Source organism: Cololabis saira, chromosome 23 (assembly GCF_033807715.1).
Source record: "Cololabis saira isolate AMF1-May2022 chromosome 23, fColSai1.1, whole genome shotgun sequence".
Classification (NCBI taxonomy): Eukaryota; Metazoa; Chordata; class Actinopteri; order Beloniformes; family Belonidae; genus Cololabis; species Cololabis saira.
Genome location: NC_084609.1, coordinates 35,724,184 through 35,747,112, shown reverse-complemented (window position 1 = coordinate 35,747,112; position 22,929 = coordinate 35,724,184). Strand labels below are relative to the sequence as shown.

The window sequence follows — 22,929 nt, the reverse complement described above, 5'->3', positions numbered from 1 at the left end:
TTTCGCCATTTGCCTTCATTCTAAGGCTTATACAAGACTTTTCATTTTTTGCGGCTCCAGACATATTTGTTTTTTATGTTTTTGGTCCAATATGGCTCTTTCAACATTTTGGGTTGCCGACCCCTGGTCTAAGGGACCTGTCCGGCATGTATTCAGTGAGCATGTCAATCATGTAGGAGGAGCTAAGCCATTCATAGATTTAAAGACAATAAGAAATACTTTAAAATCTACTTTTTGTTTAACAGGGAGCCAGTGCAGAGAGGATAAAACAGGAGTGATGTGTTCATACCTCTTGGTTTTGGTTAGATTTCTGGCTGCAGCATTTTGAATAAGCTGGAGTTTATGTAACACTTGCTTTGTTAGTCCTGCAAAAAGTGCATTGAAATAATCTAATCTACTGGAGATAAAGTAATGAACCAGCTTTCTAGTGGTCAGTAGAGGACCTGCAGGTCTGGAGTTCACGGCTCGTCTCTCATCGCCGGGCCTTTATTCCATCTGAGCATGTGCAGAAGCGTCTCATCCATCAGCAGCAGGATGATGTCATCGGGCCGCCGGCCCAGCGATGAGGTCACACAAATAGGAAACACATGTGGCGAACACACACACACACACACACACACACACACACACACACACACACACACACACACACACACACACGCACACACACACACACACACACCCGGAGGCCTCGGCCGCCACAGCTGGCGCTTCCTTCCCCGTGATCCTGCGGCGGCGGCGAGCTGCGTGACCCCGGGTCATGTGACCTCGGGTCGCGGTGGAGCTGGAACTGCTGGCGGGGAACCCCGGCCCCCCCCCCCCGTCCCCCCTCGGCCCCCCCCAGCCATCTTAAAGCAACAGAGGTCCTGGTGGATCCGACATCCACCCAGGCTCACGCTTCACCTGCAGCAGGTCGTCTCGTCACCGCCGTCCTTCGTGCTTCGCCTCGCCGACGGCTCAAATCCCTCCACGGCTTTAAAGTGGAAACATCATAAAAACAGATTTCATCTGGTTGAGAGCTTTAGTCCGAGTCTCTGAACAGACCGCCAGACTGAAACCCCGTTGGTTTGGGGGCTCCTCAGGCCGAGAGGCGGCCGTACACTCGCGGTACTGTGACATCACAGACCGCACATATGAGCATCTTTATGATCAGCTGTAACTTTAAAATAGGAAACAATGGATGGATGATGGATGGATGGATGATGGATGATGATGGATGATGGTTGGATGGATGGATGGATGGATGATGGATGATGATGGATGATGGTTGGATGGATGGATGGATGGATGGATGATGGTTGGATGGATGGATGGATGGATGGATGATGGTTGGATGGATGGATGGATGGATGGATGGGTGGATGGATGATGGATGGATGGATGGATGGATGGATGGATGTTTGGATGGATGATGGATGGATGGATGATGGATGATGGATGGATGGATGATGGATGGATGGATGATGGATGGATGGATGATTGATGGATGGATGGATGATGGATGGATGGATGATGGATGGATGGATGATGGATGGATGGATGGATGGATGGATGGATGGATGGATGGATGGATGATGGATGGATGATGGATGGATGATGGATGATGGATGGATGGATGGATGGATGGATGGATGTTTGGTGGATGGATGGATGGATGGATGATGGATGGATGATGGATGGATGTTTGGATGGATGATGGATGGATGGATGATGGATGGATGGATGATGGATGATGGATGGATGGATGATGGATGGATGGATGATGGATGGATGGATGATGGATGGATGGATGGATGGATGATGGATGGATGGATGGATGGATGGATGGTTGGATGGATGGATGGTTGGATGGATGGATGATGGATGGATGATGGATGGATGGATGGATGGATGATGGATGGATGATGGATGGATGGATGGATGGATGATGGATGGATGATGGATGATGGATGGATGATGGATGGATGATGGATGGATGGATGGTTTGGTGGATGGATGGATGATGGATGGATGGATGGTTTGGTGGATGGATGATGGATGGACCTGCCCCCCCCCCCCCCCCCCCCCCCCTTCCCCCTCTGAGATGATGGAAACTCATGAATCTCAGGAAGTTCCAGAGATTAGACCGAGCCGGCTCGGAGCGACGCTGTAATGTGTCCCCCGGAAACGAGGGCTGCTTGTCCTGCAGGATCAACACGGTGCTATCAGCCGTTCCAGACGTGTCCGTGTTCCTGGACCTGGAGGGTTTACGGCCCCGCGGCTCTGAGGGCCGCGGTGTCGACGGACCCGATGCCCGGGTCCCGGGCCCTCGGGGGGGGCGCCAGCCGCTTCCTGAGCTCCAAAACAACAAATCCTCTTGTTCCTCAGCCCGGTCGCCCCTGACAACCAAACAAACAAGCTGAAGGTCGCGGCGGGAACAATGGAGTCCTGCCCCGTCCACCCGCCCCCGTCCAGTGGAAACATGCAGCGTGACATTTAGGAGGCTGCGGAGACGACGAAGGAGGGAAGGAATGGAGCTCCGCTGGAGTCGGAGATAAAACTCCAGACAGGAAATAGTTCTGCTCATCCGCGGTGAGAGTGACTCTCTGATTCCTGCTGTTTCACCAGCAGGAACCTCAGCTGCTGTTGGGGGGGTTCTGAGCCTGAAGGGTTCTGCAGACCGTCTGAGACCCGGGAACTACAGACCTGGCCGTCGGAGCGATGGAGGAAGGAGCTGAAGAAGAACCTGAACCAAGTCAGAGTCATCACTGGTTACACCCGGGGCCCCGTTAAGAAGGGAAAACGCGACCCGGGGTCCCCAGTATGGCTCGGGTCCCTCTGTAAAGGAGAAAACGCCACCCGGGGCCCCGTTAAAGGGGGAAAATGCTATACGGGGGCCCCCTGGTACGACCTGGGGTTCCCTGTACAAGGGGAAAACGCCAACCAGGGCCCCGTTAAGGAGTGAAAACGCCACCCGGGGCTCCCGTTAAGGGGGGAAAACACCGACCGGGGCCCCGTTAAGGGAGGAAAACGCCAACCGGAGCCCCGTTATGTGGAGAAAACACCAACTGGGGTCCCGTAAAGGCGAGAAAATGCCATCCGGGGCTCTGTTAAGAGGGGAAAACACCAACCAGGGCCCGGTTAAGGGGAGAAAACGCCACCCAGGGCCCTGTTAAGGAGTGAAAACGCCACCCGGGGCCCTGTTAAGGGGAGAAAACGCCACTTGGGGTCCCATTAGGGGAAAAGCGCCACCCGGGCCCCGTTAAGTGCGAAAACGCCACCCGGGGCCCCGTTAAGAAAGAAAAACGTTACTTGGGGCCCAGTTCAGGGGGGAAAACGCCACCCGGGGGCCTCGGTACCCCTTTTTTTGTGTCAATTGGAAACCCGGAGTCTGAGAGAACTAAGTTCACATGTGGAGTTCCTCAAGGGTCCATTCTCGGACCGCTTCTATTCAACATCTATATGCTACCCCGAGCTCAGATTATGGAACATCACAACATTTCCTACCATACTTATGCCGATGACACACGACTCTATATTTCAGTGTCATCACGTGACTACAGTCCCCTACTCTCATTGAGGAACTTTCATCAAATTCATCAAATCAATGAGTGGATTTGCCAGAATTTTCTTAAAACGCCACCTGGGGCCCTGTAAAAGGGGGAAAACGCCAACCGGGGCCCTTGGTACGGGCTAGGGCCCCCTGTACTAGTGGCAATGCCATAGACAACAATAAACCTGAGATCAGACCTTAGGTGGCAAGTGAGGTCATAACTCGTCTGGAATCCAGAACCAGGACCAGTTTCACGTCTGGACGATGAATCTTACATTCAAACCCTAAGATGATTTAACGTTCCACTCCTGGTCTGATTTCACGTGCGTCACCTTTACTCTGATTCCTTCGTGGTAACGAGCCTCGTTCAGGAGGATGGACGAGGAGCAGCCGGCTCGGGTCGGCGCCGAGCGGCGAGCGGTACGCTGATGTCAGTATCTGCGTGGGAGGGTTCTGCCTTATCTGTCTGGTGAGGTCTTCTGGTCTTCTGACTGGGGGGGGGAGTCCTCCCCAGGTCCAGGTTCCTCCCCAGATCCAGAATATTATGGGCTGATTTTACAGGAATCGACGTGTGATTGCTGCCAACTTGTTGCAAGCTCATACTGACGACACAAATACTACTTTTACATCTTCTAACATTTGTCTATTTCCCATAATTACATGAGTAGCCATCTCTCCCAGTTCCGCAGCTGTTGACGGTAGTTTTCAGGACATCGGCCGTCGACTCGTACAGACGTTTGACCAGTTATAAAACCTCTAAAACATTGCTTTTTATAAATTCTCTGTACTTTTACAAAGTTAAAATGACCTTTTCCACTGTAGACTCCATCTGCTCTGTCATCCAAGCCAAACAACAATTTTAAGTCTCCTAAGAGGATTAAAACATCGATTATCATTTTCACTGGAAATACTTTTTTTTAACTCAAAACTGCTTCAATTCATGTTGTTTCTGTAACTATCAGAGATTTATGCTGCTTCATGAGGACCAGGCTTTGGTCCCCAGAAGGGAGGATCAAAAGCACTAGTCCCCCCCAGGTAACATAAACTAGGATACACACACACCCACACACATACACACACACACACCTGTGAGCTGTAACGAACAGCTGGTCCGACCCTGGAGTCACACACATGTTTGAATCCCCTCAATTTCCTGCAGATGTCCCTTTAAACCAACATTAAACTCATTTAACGAACGTTAATGTCGTCATAAACAAACCCTGAAGGAGATTAGTGTCACTTCAAACTGCTCACACATCCACCCGTCCTGGACTCGAACCCAGAAACGAGGTCCTGAGAACTACGCTGTCGGCCAACTGTTTCACATCTGAGAGTCTGAAGTCGGATCTTGAAAAAATTCTAAATTACAACCAGAAATTGCGGAAGAAATCCCCAAATTAGCGAGCTGCACATCGCTGTGAGTCCTCGCTATCATCATACCTGTATGTATCATTACTGCGATGCTTTTAGCTGCATATTTGTTGTTATTTCTTGCCTCTTTATGGCTGTAAAAAGACGAGCACAGTTTCACGAGTTGTTATGGAAACATAAAACAGACGCCGCCTGGTGTCGCCAGATTCAACCGACAATTTTCAGCCCAAAAACCCCCAAAATAAAGCAAAAGCTTCACAATTATGAATATGGGTCTTTTACGGCGCCGTAGGGCGCGGGTTTGGTTTGGTGTTGAGGAATAAACGTGCTGTTAACTTTACTAATAAATAAATCCACTTGGGCTCCGGGTCGGACCGGAACTGATCCATCCGTCGGAGGTCATTATAACTGTCCTTTTTAGCTTAGCTCATGCTAACTTATTTCGCTAACTAAAACAACCTCAAATTTCTTCTGATAAAATCCATCCTGGGCTTAGATGTGGCTACCAAAATAACATCTGAGGGAAAGAGCTGTCCAACTAACCAAACTAGAGTCCAACTTTTATTGAGACTAGAGTGTAACTAAGCTCTAACTAGAGTTCAACTAAAGTCCAAGTAGAGTTCAACTGGATTCCGACTAAAGTCCAACTAGAGTCCAACTAGAGTTAAACTGGATTCCGACTAAAGTCCAACTAGAGGCTAACTAGCGTCTAACTAGAGTGTAACTAGAGTCCAACTAGAGACCTACTAGAATTTAACTAGAGGCTAACTAGAGTCCGACTACAAGCTAACTAGAAGCTAACTAAGGTCCAACTAGAGTCCTACTAGAGTCCAACTCTAGTCCAACTAGAGTCCAACTAGAGTCCAACCAGAGTCCAACTAGGGTCTAACTAGAGTCCAACTAGAGTTTAACTAGAGTTTTACTACAGTCCAACTAAAGACCTACTAGAGTCCTACTAGAATTTAACTAGAGGCTAACTAGAGTCCAACTACAAGCTAACTAGAAGCTAACTAAGGTCCAACTAGAGTCCTACTAGAGTTTTACTATAGTCCAACTAGAGACCTACTAGATACCAACTGGATTCCGACTAAAGTCCAACTAGAGTCTAACTAGAGTCTAACTAGAGTCCAACTAGAGTCCAACTAGAGTCTAACTAGAGGCTAACTTCAGTTCAATTTGACTCCTACTAGAGTCCAACTAGAGTTTTACTACAGTCCAACTAGAGACCTACTAGAGTCTTACTAGAATTTAACTAGAGGCTAACTAGAGTCCAACTACAAGCTAACTAGAGTCTAACTAGAGTCTAACTAGAGTCTAACTAGAGTCCAACTAGAGTCTAACTAGAGTCTAACTAGAGTCCAACTAGAGTCCAACTAGAGTCCAACTAGAGTCCAACTAGAGTCCAACTAGAGTCTAACTAGAGTCCAACTAGAGGCCTAACTAGAGTCCAACTAAAGTGTAACTAGAGTCCAACTAGAGTCCAACTAAAGTCTAACTAGAGTCCAACTAGAGGCTAACCAGAGTCTAACTAGAGTCCAACTAGAGGCCTAACTAGAGTCCAACTAAAGTCTAACTAGAGTCCAACTAGAGGCTAACCAGAGACTAACTAGAGTCCAACTAGAGGCTAACCAGAGACTAACTAGAGTCCAACTAGAGGCTAACCAGAGACTAACTAGAGTCCAACTAGAGTCTAACTAAAGTCTAACTAGAGGCTAACCAGAGACTAACTAGAGTCCAACTAGAGTCTAACTAAAGTCTAACTAGAGTCCAACTAGAGGCTAACCAGAGTCTAACTAGAGTCCTACTAGGGTCTAACAGCGCCGGCGTTAGCGTGGGTGGAGACGCACCTCGACGCCCATCCCCCATGTTGTCTATACATTTGGAAACCACCGAAGTTAAAAAACCTCAGTTCAATTGGATTCCAACTACAGTCTAACTAGAGTTTAACTAGAGTTTAACTAGAGTTTAACTAGAGTGTAACCAAAGTGTAACTAGAGTCCAACTACAGTCCAACTAAAGGTTAACTACAGTCTAACTAGAGTCTAACAGGGCCGGCACTTGCGTGGGTGGAGACGCACCTCGACGCCCATCCCACATTTTTTATTGCAGCTGGGTTGTCTACAAATTTGGAAACCACAGAAGTTGTCTTAAAAAAAACTCGTCTTCATCCTCCAATAAACATGTTTTAATAAACATTTAAATGCTATTAATATCCTCATGACATCCAGCACCTTCCCCGTCCTCAACTATAATATTTAACTGCAGCTCCAGTGTATTTTTGATATAAAAGTATTGTCTGGTATATCCAGTGACAGATATCTCTATATATATATATATATATCTATATATATATATATATATATATATATATATATATATATACACACAGATATATTTAATTATATTCCAATCTTTACGGCTTTATGTGATGTCGTGTATAGTTTAAAAATACGTGAACGCATCAGTTCGGGGTCGAGGGAATCTGTCTGGGAGGTGTGAGAACGGCTGGAGAACATCGTCACAGTACAACTGGTCACTGACCCAAAGGTTCCTGCCGTCTCCTAAAAGGGATATCTGTTGTTTGGTGGGGGGATGCTAACCATATGGAGGAGGGGCCTGAGTGCACCATTCCTGAGAGTGAGCTGTTATGGATCCAGATATCAGCTTGTGCAGCACATTCAAGGCTGTTTTTATCCCGATTGGGACTAAAGCAGGAGTCTGTGGAGTAGATTCATTTTAACGACCTCCACTCCGCCCAAAAGTTATAACGGCAGCACGTCCCACCTTGCCAATTCATTTCTAGATATCTCGGATAATGTTTTATAATTAGCCTGGTATGGTCGTGCTACTTGGGGAGTGAGCGTAACTCCCTGTTTAGATCTGTGAGAGGATACTATGTCACCAAGCCGGCCAGGCCACGCCCCCAGACACCGCCACCGCTTCCGGTGTAACGGCGTTAACTTCACAACCAGATACTAGACCACAGTCATTAGGGTTTTGTATAAGAGCTGAACAGATGGGATTTTCAATAAATAATAACATGGGGCCAGTTGTTCAAAAAATGTAATCTGGATCAAAGTGATCCGGATTTGGAAATCCCATTTTATGCTATCCAGGATCAGGTAATCCGTCTTAGTTTCATGCCGGTTTTTCAAAGCAACATTGGATTGGATCACCCTGATCCAGATACACAGTTTTCAAGATTGCCAAATCCGGATTACCAGTGCTCTAAATGGGACAACATATCACAATGTGGCCTACCAGCTATGTAAAGGACAACAGGTAGAAGAGCCAACATGGGGTCACTTTAAGTGTATTGTCTTGCACAACATCGCTACCAGGCGCAATGTCCCTCTCTGTGATGACGTTTATGATGCACCTGAGCCTGTTGAAGAACCAGACCAACCTCTGTTCTGTCAGAATGAGGGACTGACTGGACGTGTAGTAAGGGATGCAATAGTTAGAAATTATTTTTGACAGGTTCATCTCTGATGATTGTTTCTTTGATATTAATATACAGTAATGAATTACAGAAAAAATGAATATATTATTTTTGTTTGTTAATGAAATCTGTTTGGGGGATTATTTCATGGTGACAAGATAATTTTTATTTTATTTTTACTTTACTATACTGAAAGGCTTGATTTGTAGCCTATGTTTACTTTATCTACTTTATCACTGTAACGGTTAAACAAGTCAAGTGCAAAATATAAATAAAAGTATTTATTTACACTAAATGATACAAATGTTATATTATTTGACCAATTTAAAAGTTTTTCGACATTTTCCTCCTGAAATCCACCTTGAAATCCTACCCCCTGTTGGGATCAGGATAATCCTGTTTTTTTGGATCAAAGTTATCCAAATCCTACTGGAATGTTTTGAACAACACAAACTGAAGGTTTGATCCAGATTAAAACTAGGATTGGATTACGTGATCTAATCCGATTTCAGAATCCTTCTTTCCCTTTTGAACAACCCATTTTCAAACTTTGATCCAATCCGATAACCAAAATCCAATCAGATTACCTTTGAACAACTGGCCCATGTCGTCTGCGCATATAGAACTGGATTTGGACCGCATGATCCAGAGTTTGGACCGGGATTGGACGGAATTTTCAATAAATAATAACATGTCGTCTGTGTATAGATCTATCTTATATTGGTTTCCACCCTCATCTCTTATCGCTTGTATGAGGGGGCTCAATGCTGAGCGGAAACAGAGCTGGGGAAGGTGCATCTCCCTGCCTCATCCCTTCTGAATGAGTCTTTGTACTGTATTTGCCCAGTATATATTTATATACCCGACAAATAATAGGCACCAGATCATTAAAAAAGACCTGTGTCATCTTTTAGATAAGACCAATGATGGGTTCGTTGGCCTCTAGTGGTCTTTCAGCAGCTTCAGCTTTGAAATCCTCGTGTTTCACTTTGTTTTTATCTGCAAAATAAGATTAAAAATGCTCCAACTCATCAACTAATCCAGTGTCTCCCAACCTGGGGTCCGGGCCCCCCCCCCCGGGGGGGCGCCAGAGATCTCTGGGGGGGGGCGCAAAACTTTGAGGATATGCAGTTGTAAAAATTATATTTGCACATGTTAAATAAATAAAAAAATCATAATAACACACCTAATGCAATACAGTAATCCAAGTCTGTATAAACCCACTTAGAAATATTTTGGTCATTTTAAAATACTAAGTTATTTATCAGGATAAAAACTTATTATTCAACATTTAATCATACTACTACTCAGAAATAGTTTTTCAGAAATATTTTTATGTCCTTGCAATTATTTTTTGTGTGTATTTTATACATTGGTGACACAAAATGAAGGTGAGAAAAACAAAGTCGTATGTATACAGGGTAAACCAAAGAGAAATGTATCAAAAAAACATAATTAATGTTCATTTTTTCAATTAAAGGTTTGTAACGAATAACTTTACTCTTTTGGTGCTAGTACGTACGGGTCGGGGGGCCCGGCTGGTCTTAGACACAAGTAGGGGGGGGGGGACAAGGAAAAAAGGTTGGGAACCACTGAACTAATCAACGGGTCAATGGCAGCTGAAGCCGGTCTGATCTCAAACTGCTCGCCGTCCCTCGCCGTGACGACGGCGGACGCAGACACTCATCAGGTCATGTGATTTGTCATGTGATCTGTGGGTGGGGGAGGGCCGGCGAGCAGACAGAGCGGCCGTTGTTCGGAGGCCGAACCCGACCCCCAGTGTGACAGTCAGCAGATCTCACACAGGCACGTGTCGGTGCCTTGCTCAAAGACGGTTGGACAGGAAGCCCGGCTCGTCCTGACGGACAGCAACACTCGGAGCTCGTTAGAGCTGCTGCTGACAGTTTGCCCACAAGTCAACCGGGCTTTGTTTTTCTCTAGTAGGTCTTGATTCATGACTCAGAACCATATTCAAAACCACAGACTGATCCGCGTTGTCACTCAAAAGCCCTGCCCACTAATGTGTCCAGCAGCATAAGAATCTAGGCTGGTTATCTATAAGACAAAGGTCTACTTATACTTTGCTAAACTCTCTGAGGAATATACCGATGACACGATATCTGCAACAACTGCATGACAGATTATACTATAATTTTGCTCACCATGGTTACAGTACAAGAATCACATCAGAAAGGAGGTTCATTCTACCGAGGGTGAGAACAGCTATGATACAGAGAACTTTGGTTGGCTGGAACTTTATACCAGTTCATACTTCTCATGTAGGTACAGTAGCAAAGATTGGTTTAAGATTCAGTTGAAACAATATCTTTTAAAATTAAATTAGGATTTGACATTTGGAAGGAACAGAATGAAGTTTGAATAGAATTACAGGTAGTGTAAACCCTATCACAATAAAGGTGAAAAGTGGTCAATAATTCTAAGATAAGGTCATTTCAGGCAGGTATTGTTTATGAAGGTGTTTTATTTGAATATGTCTGAGAACGATGGTGATTTAGTTCTCCTCTGTGTTGTTTGTGACTAAGGGAGTTGTGTCTATTATTGTTCTGTTTGTCATGTATAATGTATGTCTGTTATGTATTAAGTGTTAATGTGTGTGTTGTGTGTACAGGACTGTCTCAGAAAAATAGAATATTGTGATAAAGTCCTTTATTTTCTGTAATGCAATTAAAAAAACAAAAATGTCATACATTCTGGACTCATTACAAATCAACTGAAATATTTCAAGCCTTTTATTATTTTAATATTGCTGATTATGGCTTACAGTTTAAGATTAAGATTCCCAGAATATTCCAATTTTTTTAGATAGGATATTTGAGTTTTCTTAAGCTGTAAACCATGATCAGCAATATTAAAATAATAAAAGGCTTGCAATATTTCAGTTGATTTGTAATGAATCCAGAATGTATGACATTTTTGCATTACAGAAAATAAAGGACTTTATCACAATATTCAAATTTTCTGAGACAGTCCTGTATGTCGGACCCCAGGAAGAATAGCTAATGCTGTTGCTAATGCTAATGGGGATCCTAAATAAAACAATCAAACAAACAAACATCCACGGCCCTGCAGGGCGGCGGCGCTGCGGCATCGAACGCAGCAAACAAGCTAGCATCCGGTTTGTCTCAGGACTGACGTCTGCAGCTGCCGGCGCCCCGGATGCTCAGCTGTCGGGAATCTGACCCCCGGTTTGACCCTGAACAGCCGGGCCAGTCTGACCCGGGTCAGTCTGACCCGGCACAGGTGTGTTGATGAGGGCCGCATGCCGCTCGGCGGAGGACCGGCAGCTGGTCGGCTCCAGTTAACTCGTCAGGACCAACAGACAGAAACAACAACAGAAACATCCGCTGACGACAAACCAGGATGTTTCATTTCAGAGAAGAAAAGTAGATAATTTTAAGGTTTCTTCACCATGTTATTATTTATTTAACAAAAATGAATTTAAACGTCTTAACCCTTGTGCTGTCTTCGGGTCAAGGAAGGAGGAAGGGAGAAAAGAACGAATGAAGGAAAGAAGGAAGTAAGGAAGAAAGGAGAAAAGAATGAAGGAAGTAGGAAAGGGAGTAAGGAAGGAAGAAAAGATGGAAGGGAGGAAAGAAGGAAGGAAGTAGGAAAGGGAGTAAGGAAGGAAGAAAAGATAGAAGGGAGGAAAGAAGGAAGGAAGTAGGAAAGGGAGTAAGGAAGGGAGAAAAGATGGAAGGGAGGAAAGAAGGAAGTAAGGAAGAAAGGAGAAAAGAAGGAATGAAGGAAAGAAGGAAGTAAGGAAGAAAGGAAAAAAGAAGGAAGGAAGTAGGAAAGGGAGTAAGGAAGGGAGAAAGGAGAAAAGAAGGAAAGAAGGAAGGAAGTAGGAAAGGGAGCAAGGAAGGGAGAAAAGATGGAAGGGAGGAAAGAAGGAAGTAAGGAAGAAAGGAGAAAAGAAGGAGAGAAGGAAGGAAGTAGGAAAGGGAGTATGGAAGGGAGGAAAGAAGGGAGAAAAGATGGAAGGGAGGGAGAAAAGAAGGTAAGAAGGGAGAAAAGGAAAGAAGGAAGGGAGGGAAGAAGGAAGGAATGGAGAAAATAAGGAAAGGAGGAAGGAAAAGCAAAGAAGGTAATAAAGGAACAAATGACGAAAGGGAGGTAGGAAGAAAAAGGAGTAAAGGAGGGTAAAAAAGGAGGAAAAGAGGAAAGGAAGAAGGAAGGAGAGAGCATGGCAGGAGGAAAGAAGGATAGAAGAATTGGGTCATTTTGACCCAAAGACATCACAAGGGTTAAAAACCACCATGTGGGTAATACCAAGTACCCACCGAGTGCTTCTACAGCATTTAGGAGAGACCATCAGCCCTTCAATGTTCTCAGAACCTCCAGCATCAGTTACCCCGGCCCTTTTCCACCAAACCAGCTCCAGGGCTGGTTCTGGTTCACAACCAACCAGCTGAGAACCGGTTTGTTTTCAGAGGCTGAAGTGATCTAACTCTGCTAACAAGTGTAAATGATGTAAATCCTCCACTCAGGGATGGTCTCGTGGCGTCTCCATTTATACAAGTTTCCTGTCTGTTTTTGAGGCTACTATTTGAAACCGTTGACATCGTTTAACCATCCTGATGTCCTCCTCCAGTTTGAGTCCTGGCATTGACATTTTTCATTGACGTCTTTTCAAAAGGACCACTCTTACCACTTTTCCACCAAACTGGTTCCAGGGCTGGTTCTGGTTCAAAACTCGTTCAACTAGGAACCAGCTGAGAACCGGTATGTTTTTCCACAGCTCGGGTGCTAAGAGGAGCCACGTCATTACGTCGCTGCAAACGTCAGTTACGTCGCTGCGTTTGTGTGAAAGTTGCAGCAACAACAAGGTATTTGCTCTAACAGGACTTGGTCCACGTAGCTCCTCCGTGGACACATTTCTAAAAGACAGGTTGTCTCCTCCTCAGACCCATGATGCTTTGCTGCGTCCAGATTCATTCTTATTTGAAAATGTCTCCGTCTCCCAGTCTTGCTGTTGCCGTTGGTCTTAATAACTTCTTTCCTCTGGACCAGCAAAGAGTTGGTGCTACCTTGGAGCCAGTTCTCTGTCGGTGGAAACAGCCCGGTTCCAAACTCACTGGCCCAGAACCAGGTACAGATTTGGTGGAAAAGGGGTAATTGTTAGCTAGTCTCGTCTGGAACGACCTGGTCCAAGTCCAGACCACATGACTCAGGGTTTGGACCTCATGGTCCAGGGTTTGGACCACATGACTCAGGGTTTGGACCTCATGACTCAGGGTTTGGACCTCATGACTCAGTTTAGACCTCATGACTCAGGGTTTGGACCTCATGACTCAGGGTTTAGACCTCATGACTCAGGGTTTGGACCTCATGACTCAGGGTTTGGACCTCATGACTCAGGGTTTGGACCTCATGACTCAGGGTTTGGACCTCATGACTCAGGGTTTGGACCTCATGACTCGGTTTAGACCACATGACTCGGTTTGGACCTCATGACTCAGGGTTTGGACCTCATGACTCAGGGTTTGGACCTCATGACTCAGGGTTTGGACCACATGGTCATGTGTTTGGACCTCATGATCCAGGGTTTGGACCTCATGATCCAGGGTTTGGACCTCATGATCCAGGGTTTGGACCTCATGATTCAGGGTTTGGACCACATGGTCATGTGTTTGGACCTCATGATCCAGGGTTTGGACCTCATGATCCAGGGTTTGGACCTCATGATCCAGGGTTTGGACCTCATGACTCAGGGTTTGGACCTCATGACTCAGGGTTTGGACCACATGACTCAGGGTTTGGACCTCATGACTCAGGGTTTGGACCTCATGACTCAGGGTTTGGACCTCATGACTCGGTTTAGACCTCATGACTCAGGGTTTGGACCTCATGACTCAGGGTTTGGACCACATGACTCAGGGTTTGGACCACATGACTCAGGGTTTGGACCACATGATTCAGGGTTTGGACCTCATGACTCAGGGTTTGGACCTCACGACTCAGGGTTTGGACCTCACGACTCAGGGTTTAGACCTCATGACTCAGGGTTTGGACCTCATGACTCAGGGTTTGGACCTCATGACTCAGGGTTTGGACCACATGGTCATGTGTTTGGACCTCATGATCCAGGGTTTGGACCTCATGATCCAGGGTTTGGACCTCATGATCCAGGGTTTGGACCTCATGATTCAGGGTTTGGACCACATGGTCATGTGTTTGGACCTCATGATCCAGGGTTTGGACCTCATGATCCAGGGTTTGGACCTCATGATCCAGGGTTTGGACCTCATGACTCAGGGTTTGGACCTCATGACTCAGGGTTTGGACCACATGACTCAGGGTTTGGACCTCATGACTCAGGGTTTGGACCTCATGACTCGGTTTAGACCTCATGACTCAGGGTTTGGACCTCATGACTCAGGGTTTGGACCACATGACTCAGGGTTTGGACCACATGACTCAGGGTTTGGACCACATGATTCAGGGTTTGGACCTCATGACTCAGGGTTTGGACCTCACGACTCAGGGTTTGGACCTCACGACTCAGGGTTTAGACCTCATGACTCAGGGTTTGGACCTCATGACTCAGGGTTTGGACCTCATGACTCAGGGTTTGGACCTCATGACTCAGGTTTGGACCTCATGATCCAGTATTTGGACCTCATGATCCAGGGTTTGGACCTCATGACTCAGGTTTGGACCTTATGGTCATGTGTTTGGACATCATGACTCAGGGTTTAGACCTCATGATCCAGTTTTTGGACATCATGACTCAGGGTTTGGACCTCATGACTCGGGGTTTGGACCTCATGACTCGGGGTTTGGACCTCATGACTCAGGGTTTGGACCTCATGATCCAGGGTTTGGACATCATGATTCAGGGTTTGAACCTCATGACTCAGGGTTTGGACATCATGATCCAGGGTTTGGACCTCATGACTCAGGGTTTGGACCACATGATACAGGGTTTGGACCTCACGACTCAGGGTTTGGACCACATGACTCAGGGTTTGGACCTCATGACTCAGGGTTTAGACCTCATGATCCAAGATTTGGACCTCATGATCCAGGGTTTGGACCTCATGATCCAGGGTTTGGACCTCATGATCCAGGGTTTGGACCACATGACTCAGGGTTTGGACCACATGACTCAGGGTTTGGACCTCATGACTCAGGGTTTGGACCTCATGACTCAGGGTTTGGACCTCATGATCCAGGGTTTAGACCACATGATCCAGGGTTTGGACCTCATGATCCAGGGTTTGGACCTCATGATCCAGGGTTTGGACCACATGACTCAGGGTTTGGACCACATGACTCAGGGTTTGGACCTCATGACTCAGGGTTTGGACCTCATGATCCAGTGTTTGGACCTCATGATCCAGTGTTTGGACCTCATGATTCAGGGTTTGGACCTCATGATCCAGGGTTTGGACCTCATGATCCAGGGTTTGGACCACATGACTCAGGGTTTGGACCACATGACTCAGGGTTTGGACCTCATGACTCAGGGTTTGGACCTCATGATCCAGGGTTTAGACCACATGATTCAGGGTTTGGACCTCATGATCCAGGGTTTGGACCTCATGACTCAGGGTTTGGACCTCATGATTCAGGGTTTGGACCTCATGATCCAGGGTTTGGACCTCATGACTCAAGGTTTGGACCTTATGGTCATGTGTTTGGACCTCATGACTCAGGGTTTGGACCTCATGACTCAGAGTTTGGACCACATTACACGGTTTAGACCACATGAAATAGGGTTTGGACCTCATGACCCAGGGTTTAGACCTCATGACTCAGGGTTTGGACCACATGGTCATGTATTTGGACCCCCCCCGTGTTGTTGTTGTCTCACCTCTGCGATTCTGGTGTGAAAAACAGAAACAACCTCGGATCTGAGGGTTTATTTCTGAGCAACAAAAACTAAACCCCGAGAGACGACTCTAGAGACGAGCCGAGGGACGAGCCGAGGGCCCGTCCGGCAGCAGATAGGGCCGACAGATGGACGACCCTGCGCTGAACAGGAAGTTAAAAACAGCCTGAGTGAGCGGTGTGTAGCGAGTTACTATTACGGGAGGGGGGGGGGGGGGGTTCTGGCCCGGGGTGAACATTCCTGCCTGCTGACTGCTGCGACACATGGAAACCATTACTCCAGGACCAGAACCAGGGAAGATCTGGATCACAACCAGGGAATAGTGAATGGGTCGACCGCCGGTGGAAAAGCTGAGCCGGTCCTGCGTTCAGGGGGGGCGAGGGTTCAGGACCAGTTCAGGACCAGGGGTTTAAAGCGTCAGGAATCATGTAAACAGAAATAAAGTAGAAAGAACCCAGAAGACCAGAAACCAGCAGAAAAGATCCGGTAAAGACCCCGACACCTTCCAGGGAGGAAACCCGGGTCAGGTGAGAGGAACCACCAGACCCGGGGAACCCGACCAGGATCCAGGCGGAGCGCCAGGAGCTACTGCAACAGATTATAAAACCCAGATCCTCCAAACTAACGACGAGAAGATCAGATGCAGAAAACATCCTGAAGAAAAACCCGTAAACTCAGAACCCGACAGAGGTGTCTTCAGTATTCACATTCATTACTCAGGTAGAAGTATAGATACTAGAGTTTAAAAATACTCCTGTAGAAGTTGAAGTATCAACTCAAGTTTTTTACTCAAGTAAAAGTATAAAAGTACTGGTTTCAAAACTACTTAAAGTATAAAAGTAAAAGTAATGTAAGGGGGAAAAAAGCCATTAAGGACAAAAGCCATTGAAAATGAATGTATCTTAGTATAATGCAAATATATTAAAGAACCATATATGTGTACTATTGAGCATTAACATGTGTTTCAGAGAGCAGGAGATATGATGACTAGTTGCCTATAAGTATTGTAATGGTGCAAAAAGTCAAACTTCAGAGGCATGTTATCATTTATCCTAACCTTTATTGGAATGTACATCCAAGTTTAGTTGAAGGAATCTGAGGGAACGGATGTAAGAACAAAACTGGACAAGAACATCTGAAACAACCACAACCAAATTCACTCTATCCAGATGGAGCAATTTAACTGGATAGTTTTTTTTTAAAGGCTGAAATGAAATAGAGTAACGAGGCTGTTTTTAAAATGTAAGGAGTAAAAAGTACAGATAATTGCGTGAAAATGTAAGGAGTAAAAGTAAAAAGTCGTCTGAAAAATAATTACTCCAGTGAAGTATAGATAACCAAAATTTCTACTTAAGTAAGGTAACAAAGTATTTGTACTTCGTTACTTGACACCTCTGGAACCCGAGAGGCAGAACCAGTTCGGAACCAGAACCTCAGATAGGGGGGATTACTGATACATCAGAACTCCCATCCAGAACCAGAACAATCCAGAGATCAATCATCAATAACAACTGACGTTTTTGTCCTAAAGTCGCCCACTGCTTTTAAATCTTTACTCAAAACATTCCTTTTTAGAAAAGCTTTTATTGTGGTGTGAATATTGTTATTAATTTTAGACTTGGTTATTGCTGTCTTATGTTCTACTCCACTATACTCTGTATTTTTATCTTGATGTATCTTGATTTTACCTCTGCACATCAGACAGGCCTCCTCACTGTCTGTTTTTAAAACCCACCTTAAAACCCACTTTTACTCATTGGCTTTTAACCCAGTATGAGACCTCGCTCTGTTTTTAGTGGCTTTTATTTGTTTATTTAATTGTTTTTATTGTCTTTTGCTGTTGAATGTTTGTCCTCTTATGTACAGCACTTTGTTTCAGCTGTGGTTGTTTTAAAGCGCTTTATAAATAAAGTTGAGTTGAGTTGAGTTGATGTATTTTATTGTTCTTGGCAAGCACTTTGTAACTTTGTTAGGAAAGGTGCTATATAAATAAAGTGTATTATTATTATTATTAAAGTCTGACCAGCTAACGTGCCTCTCCTTCTCGTCAGCTGTGGCCTGTAGAAACCCGTTACGGGGGTCGGGGGGGGCCCACGGAGGACCTCTGCCCCGGACCCCCCAGCAGCCCGCTGAGGCCCTGGTGGGGGCTATTTTCAGCAGCCGTCGGCGTAGCGACGGCAGACCCAGCTGTCGGGCCATCAATCAGCCCAGAGACCCCCCCACCAGAGACCCGGGGCCTCTCAGGCCCCTAACACCCCCCCCCTGCTGCTGCAGGCCTCTCACACCCCCAGCAGACCCACAGCAGCCTCACTTCAGCTCTCTGGAATCTCCAAGCCAGCGGCTCCGAGCTTCACACTCGTCATGCCCGAAACGTCTCAAAAACAGAAGAACTTTCACAACCAACTGGTGCAACTTCTGCTGGACGAGTCTCTCTGCGGACGGTGACGGACTTCCTCCTTCAGAACTTTAAAACGCTCCTCGATAAAATCTGAATCTCCTCCGGAATTAAAACGATGATTTTTGATTCTTGAAGCACAAAGACTTTTATATAATATAAAATAATGACGGTATCCCATAATACTCCAACTCTACGACTGTCCTCGCAGCCAGGAGACGGTTTAGTAAACTTTATTCTGGGGATGTTTCCACCTTGTGAACCTTGTAACAGGCCTCTATCATGCCCTCGTTGTGACATCACTTCCTGTTTGCTTTTTCACCTAACTTTCCAACTTTTTGAAACTTCCAGCAGAGAAAAACATCATCCTCATAAAAGATACGTTTAATTATCTCCGAGGAACACTGTAGCACACACACAAAAATACATATACATATATATGTATGTATGTACACATGTACTGTACATACATACATATACACACATATATATATATATATATATATATATATATATATATATATATATATATATATGTATATGTATATATACAGTATATATATATATATTATATATATATACAGACACACACACACACTCATGTGGTCAAACTCATCGTGGATCTCTGAAACCTCCTCAGGTGTCTAAATCCTCGAATGTCTCCACAATTTCCTGAACTTTTTATGTACAGGACTGTCTCAGAACATTAGAATATTGTGATAAAGTTCTTTATTTTCTGTAATGCAATTAAAAAAAGTAAAATGTCATACATTCTGGATTCATTACAAATCAACTGAAATATTGCAAGCCTTTTATCATTTTAATATTGATGATTATGGCTTACAGTTTAAGATTAAGATTCCCAGAATATTCTAATTTTTTGAGATAGTATATTTGAGTTTTCTTAAGCTGTAAACCATGATCAGCAATATTAAAATAATAAAAGGCTTGCAATATTTCAGTTGATTTGTAATGAATCCAGAATGTATGACATTTGTGCTTTACAGAAAATAAAGGACTTATCACAATATTCTAATTTTCTGAGACAGTCCTGTACATCCCCAGTCCGGCTCTGCCCCGGTCCAGTTCTGCCCCCCGGTCCGGCTTTGGCCCAGTCCGTCTCCCCAACAACACCCCCCCAGGATCCTCCAGGACAGACAGCATCTGGACCTGGACCCGGGTCCAAACAGAACCCAGTAATCATCAAGTTCCGACCTCAGACCGACTTGTGGGTCGTGACAGTCAGAAACCCCGCGGACCTGCGTCACGTGGTGTCCCTGTGAAACGGGTCACTGAACCGGTGTTCTGCCAATCCTTGCTACCTGCCACGCCAATCATTTCTTGATGTAAAATTGATAATATGGGATGTTGAGTATTTGATCCTTCAAAATACACTACCCATGACATGAATTGTATTACACTTTGTGAACATTATACGATAAAGAGAAAAAAAAAACAATTCTATCGCTTTATTTGATATTCATTCAGTCATTCGCCTTTAGGGGTGTAACAATATATCGTGCCACGAAATTTCGCGATACAAAAACGTCACGATACGTGTCGTGGAGGTGACAAACTGTAGCGCGATATTGGGTTATTAATATTAATATATTGTGTTTACTTGTAACTGCATCCTATTGGTGCAGCGGGATCACATGACGACCGCACCTCAACCCGCCGACCAAAATCTTACTACGCTCAGAAGAAACTAGTACCGTTTTGCAGTCCCGATCACGGGACTCTTGGGGGTTTTGAGCTCCGAACTTTTACTTATTAGGTGAGCAAGAATAAATCTTTTTTATGATGTAAAGATTGTGTCGTCCCCAAAGGTGGGAGGATGAAACGATAACGGGTTTAACTTACGGCCTCAGGTTGGAGCAGGTGAAGCTCTGAGCTCTGGCAGAAGATAAATAACAGTCATGTTGCATTTGGAGTTTGGGACTTTTCATAGTTTATTTATTTACTTTTATTTATTTATTTATTTAATTTTAGTTGTTAAATTTCTGGAAAAGAACAAAGTTTGTGGCAAAATACTTTTACTTTACTTGAAGATGCATAATGCAAACCTGACATTTACTTTTAGTTCAGTTTGTGGAAAATGGTTGGCCTGGCTTTCTCTTTAAAACTTAAACAGTTATAAAGCATTACCAACTGTAACAATAGGGCAAACACACAGCATTGTTTTGTATTTTGTGTCTTTCAAATAAAAAATATTTTTTTCCAGTCATATGTTCCTCATTCAAGGTTGTTAAAAAAATACTGCTATAATATCGTATCGTTATAGTGACCTCAATACCGTGTATCGTACCGTATCGTGAGATTAGTGTATCGTTACACCCCTATTTGCCTTTATTTAACCAGGCAGGTCATTAGGCCCTGTCCCAATACTCCCACTACCCCTAGTTTTCATCCCTACCCCTAAATTTTGCGCGTTCCCGTGAGGGTAGTGGTGTCCCAATTCCTCTTTCAATTCAATTCAATTCAATTTTATTTATATAGCGTCTAATACAACAGAGTTGTCTCTAGACGCTTTCCAGAGACCCATACCCAGAACATGACCCCCGAGCAGTTATTACATAAACAATTTCCACCTAGGGGTAGTAAAGAAAACTAGTGTAGTGGCTATGAATCTGTCCCTACGGATCGAGGGTTTTCCGATGCTGACTAGTTTGATCTAGGGACAGAAACATTTCCCAGAATGCTTTTCGTTGTCATTTGCGGATTGAATCAAAAAAAAAAAAACATGGCTGACACTTCTTATTTTTTAGTGAATAAAATCAATATTTTGAGTTAATTTCTGCATAAAAATGTGTTTTGATTACATTTTTAGCTAGAAATATATATTTGAATTCATAATATTCACTCAGTGAATGTACATAATTCCTCGTTTTCCCCGTTGTTGTGAAGTCTTTTTCAAACCTCGCCAGAATAAAGGCTGATTTATGGTTCCGCGTTACACCAACACAGAGCCTACGGCGTAGGTTACGCATAAATCATCTCCCGAGCGGGCAGGCAGAAATCCCGAAATTTTCGGAGCAAATTTCTTAACAGGCGTAGCTACAACTGTTAGATTTCATCTATTAAACCAACATTTATCTTCCTAAATTATTTATTTCAGCCAGCGGTAATTCTCCACAGAGCTGCAGGTTTCTCCCCGGGACGACGGCGCAGGTTGACCCGGCGATCACGTCTGTACGTGAGCTGCTGCTGCTGCTGCTGCTCCCCGGACCGGCGGCTCTTCTCATCGCCGAAAACAGCAGATCAAATTTCTTAACATGCGTTATTTGGATAAACTGAGCCCAGGTTGGGGATCTTAACGGTTACTTTTACGCCTGAAAAAATATTAAAACTTAATAAAGTGCCATATTAACAGCGCTACAGCTGAAATTAAAACAGCTTTTGGCTCTCAGCTTCCTGATCAGGGTGGGGATGAAAGTAGGAGTAGTGGGAGTATTGGGACAGGCCCCTGGGAAGATTTCAAGTGCCATAAAATCTGTGGCTTCTTTTTTAGGGGTAGTGGTAGTGAGGGAGGGCTAGTGGAAGAAAGTAGGGGGTGTGTTGGGATTGGCCCTTAGAACATTCTTATTTACAATGACGGCCTGGCAAGAGACAAGGACCACTCGGGGGGAAAAGGAAGTGGGCTAAGGAGTAAAATTGTAGCTCTACAAAGGTAGAAAACCATTAGGTACCACTTTTTGGCAGCAGAAATCGGCAGAACACCGGTGTCGGACCCGCCGCTGCGCGTAAAAGCGCTCTGACCTGCGCGCCCCCGATGCGCCCCCTGCGCGCCCCCGCACCCCTACCTCACCTATGGACACCAGCTTGATGTGTTCTCTCTCCAGGAACTCCAGCGCCACCGACACGTTCTCCAGCTTCATCTGCCTGAAGTTGGGCCGCGCGTGGAACTTGCGGAACATCTTCTTCTGGCTCAGCACCTCCAGCAGCCCGATGAGCCGCAGCCCGTCGCTCAGGTCCCGCTGCAGGTCCCCGATGCGCCGGCTCAGCACCTTCAGGTGCTCGTTGCACCAGCGGGTGAACGTGTTCTGCTGGATCTTCTTCCAGGGCGCGTCCTCGGCCAGGTCCTTCTCCGTGGCCGGCATCTCCTCCTCCTCGTCCTCCTGCTGGTGCTGTGCGCCCTGGTCGGGCTGGCCGTGGTAGAGCTGCGGCTCCAGGTAGCCGCCGCTGCTCATCATGGTGCCCCTTCTTTCTGGGAGGTGGGGGGGAATCGGGGAGGGGAAGGAAGAAGGAAGGAAGAAGGAGAGAAGTGCAGGACGGGGCCGTGCCAAGCGCGCCGGGAGCGCCGCGCTTCAGCGGAGTGAGGAGCAGCGGAGGAG

At 45.4% G+C, this 22,929-nt stretch overlaps 1 protein-coding gene across 10 annotated transcripts in view; it reads right to left on the bottom strand.

Moving 5' to 3' along the window:
* The window catches only part of LOC133424353 (filamin-C-like), a 120,154-nt gene extending 97,225 nt beyond the window's left edge, over positions 1–22,929 (bottom strand). For all 10 annotated transcript variants that reach the window (XM_061714889.1, XM_061714896.1, XM_061714890.1 and 7 more), the window contains exon 1: positions 22,404–22,929. In XM_061714889.1, coding sequence (XP_061570873.1) covers positions 22,404–22,788 — 385 coding nt within the window. In that variant the 5' untranslated portion in view covers positions 22,789–22,929. The remainder of the gene's footprint in view (positions 1–22,403) is intronic.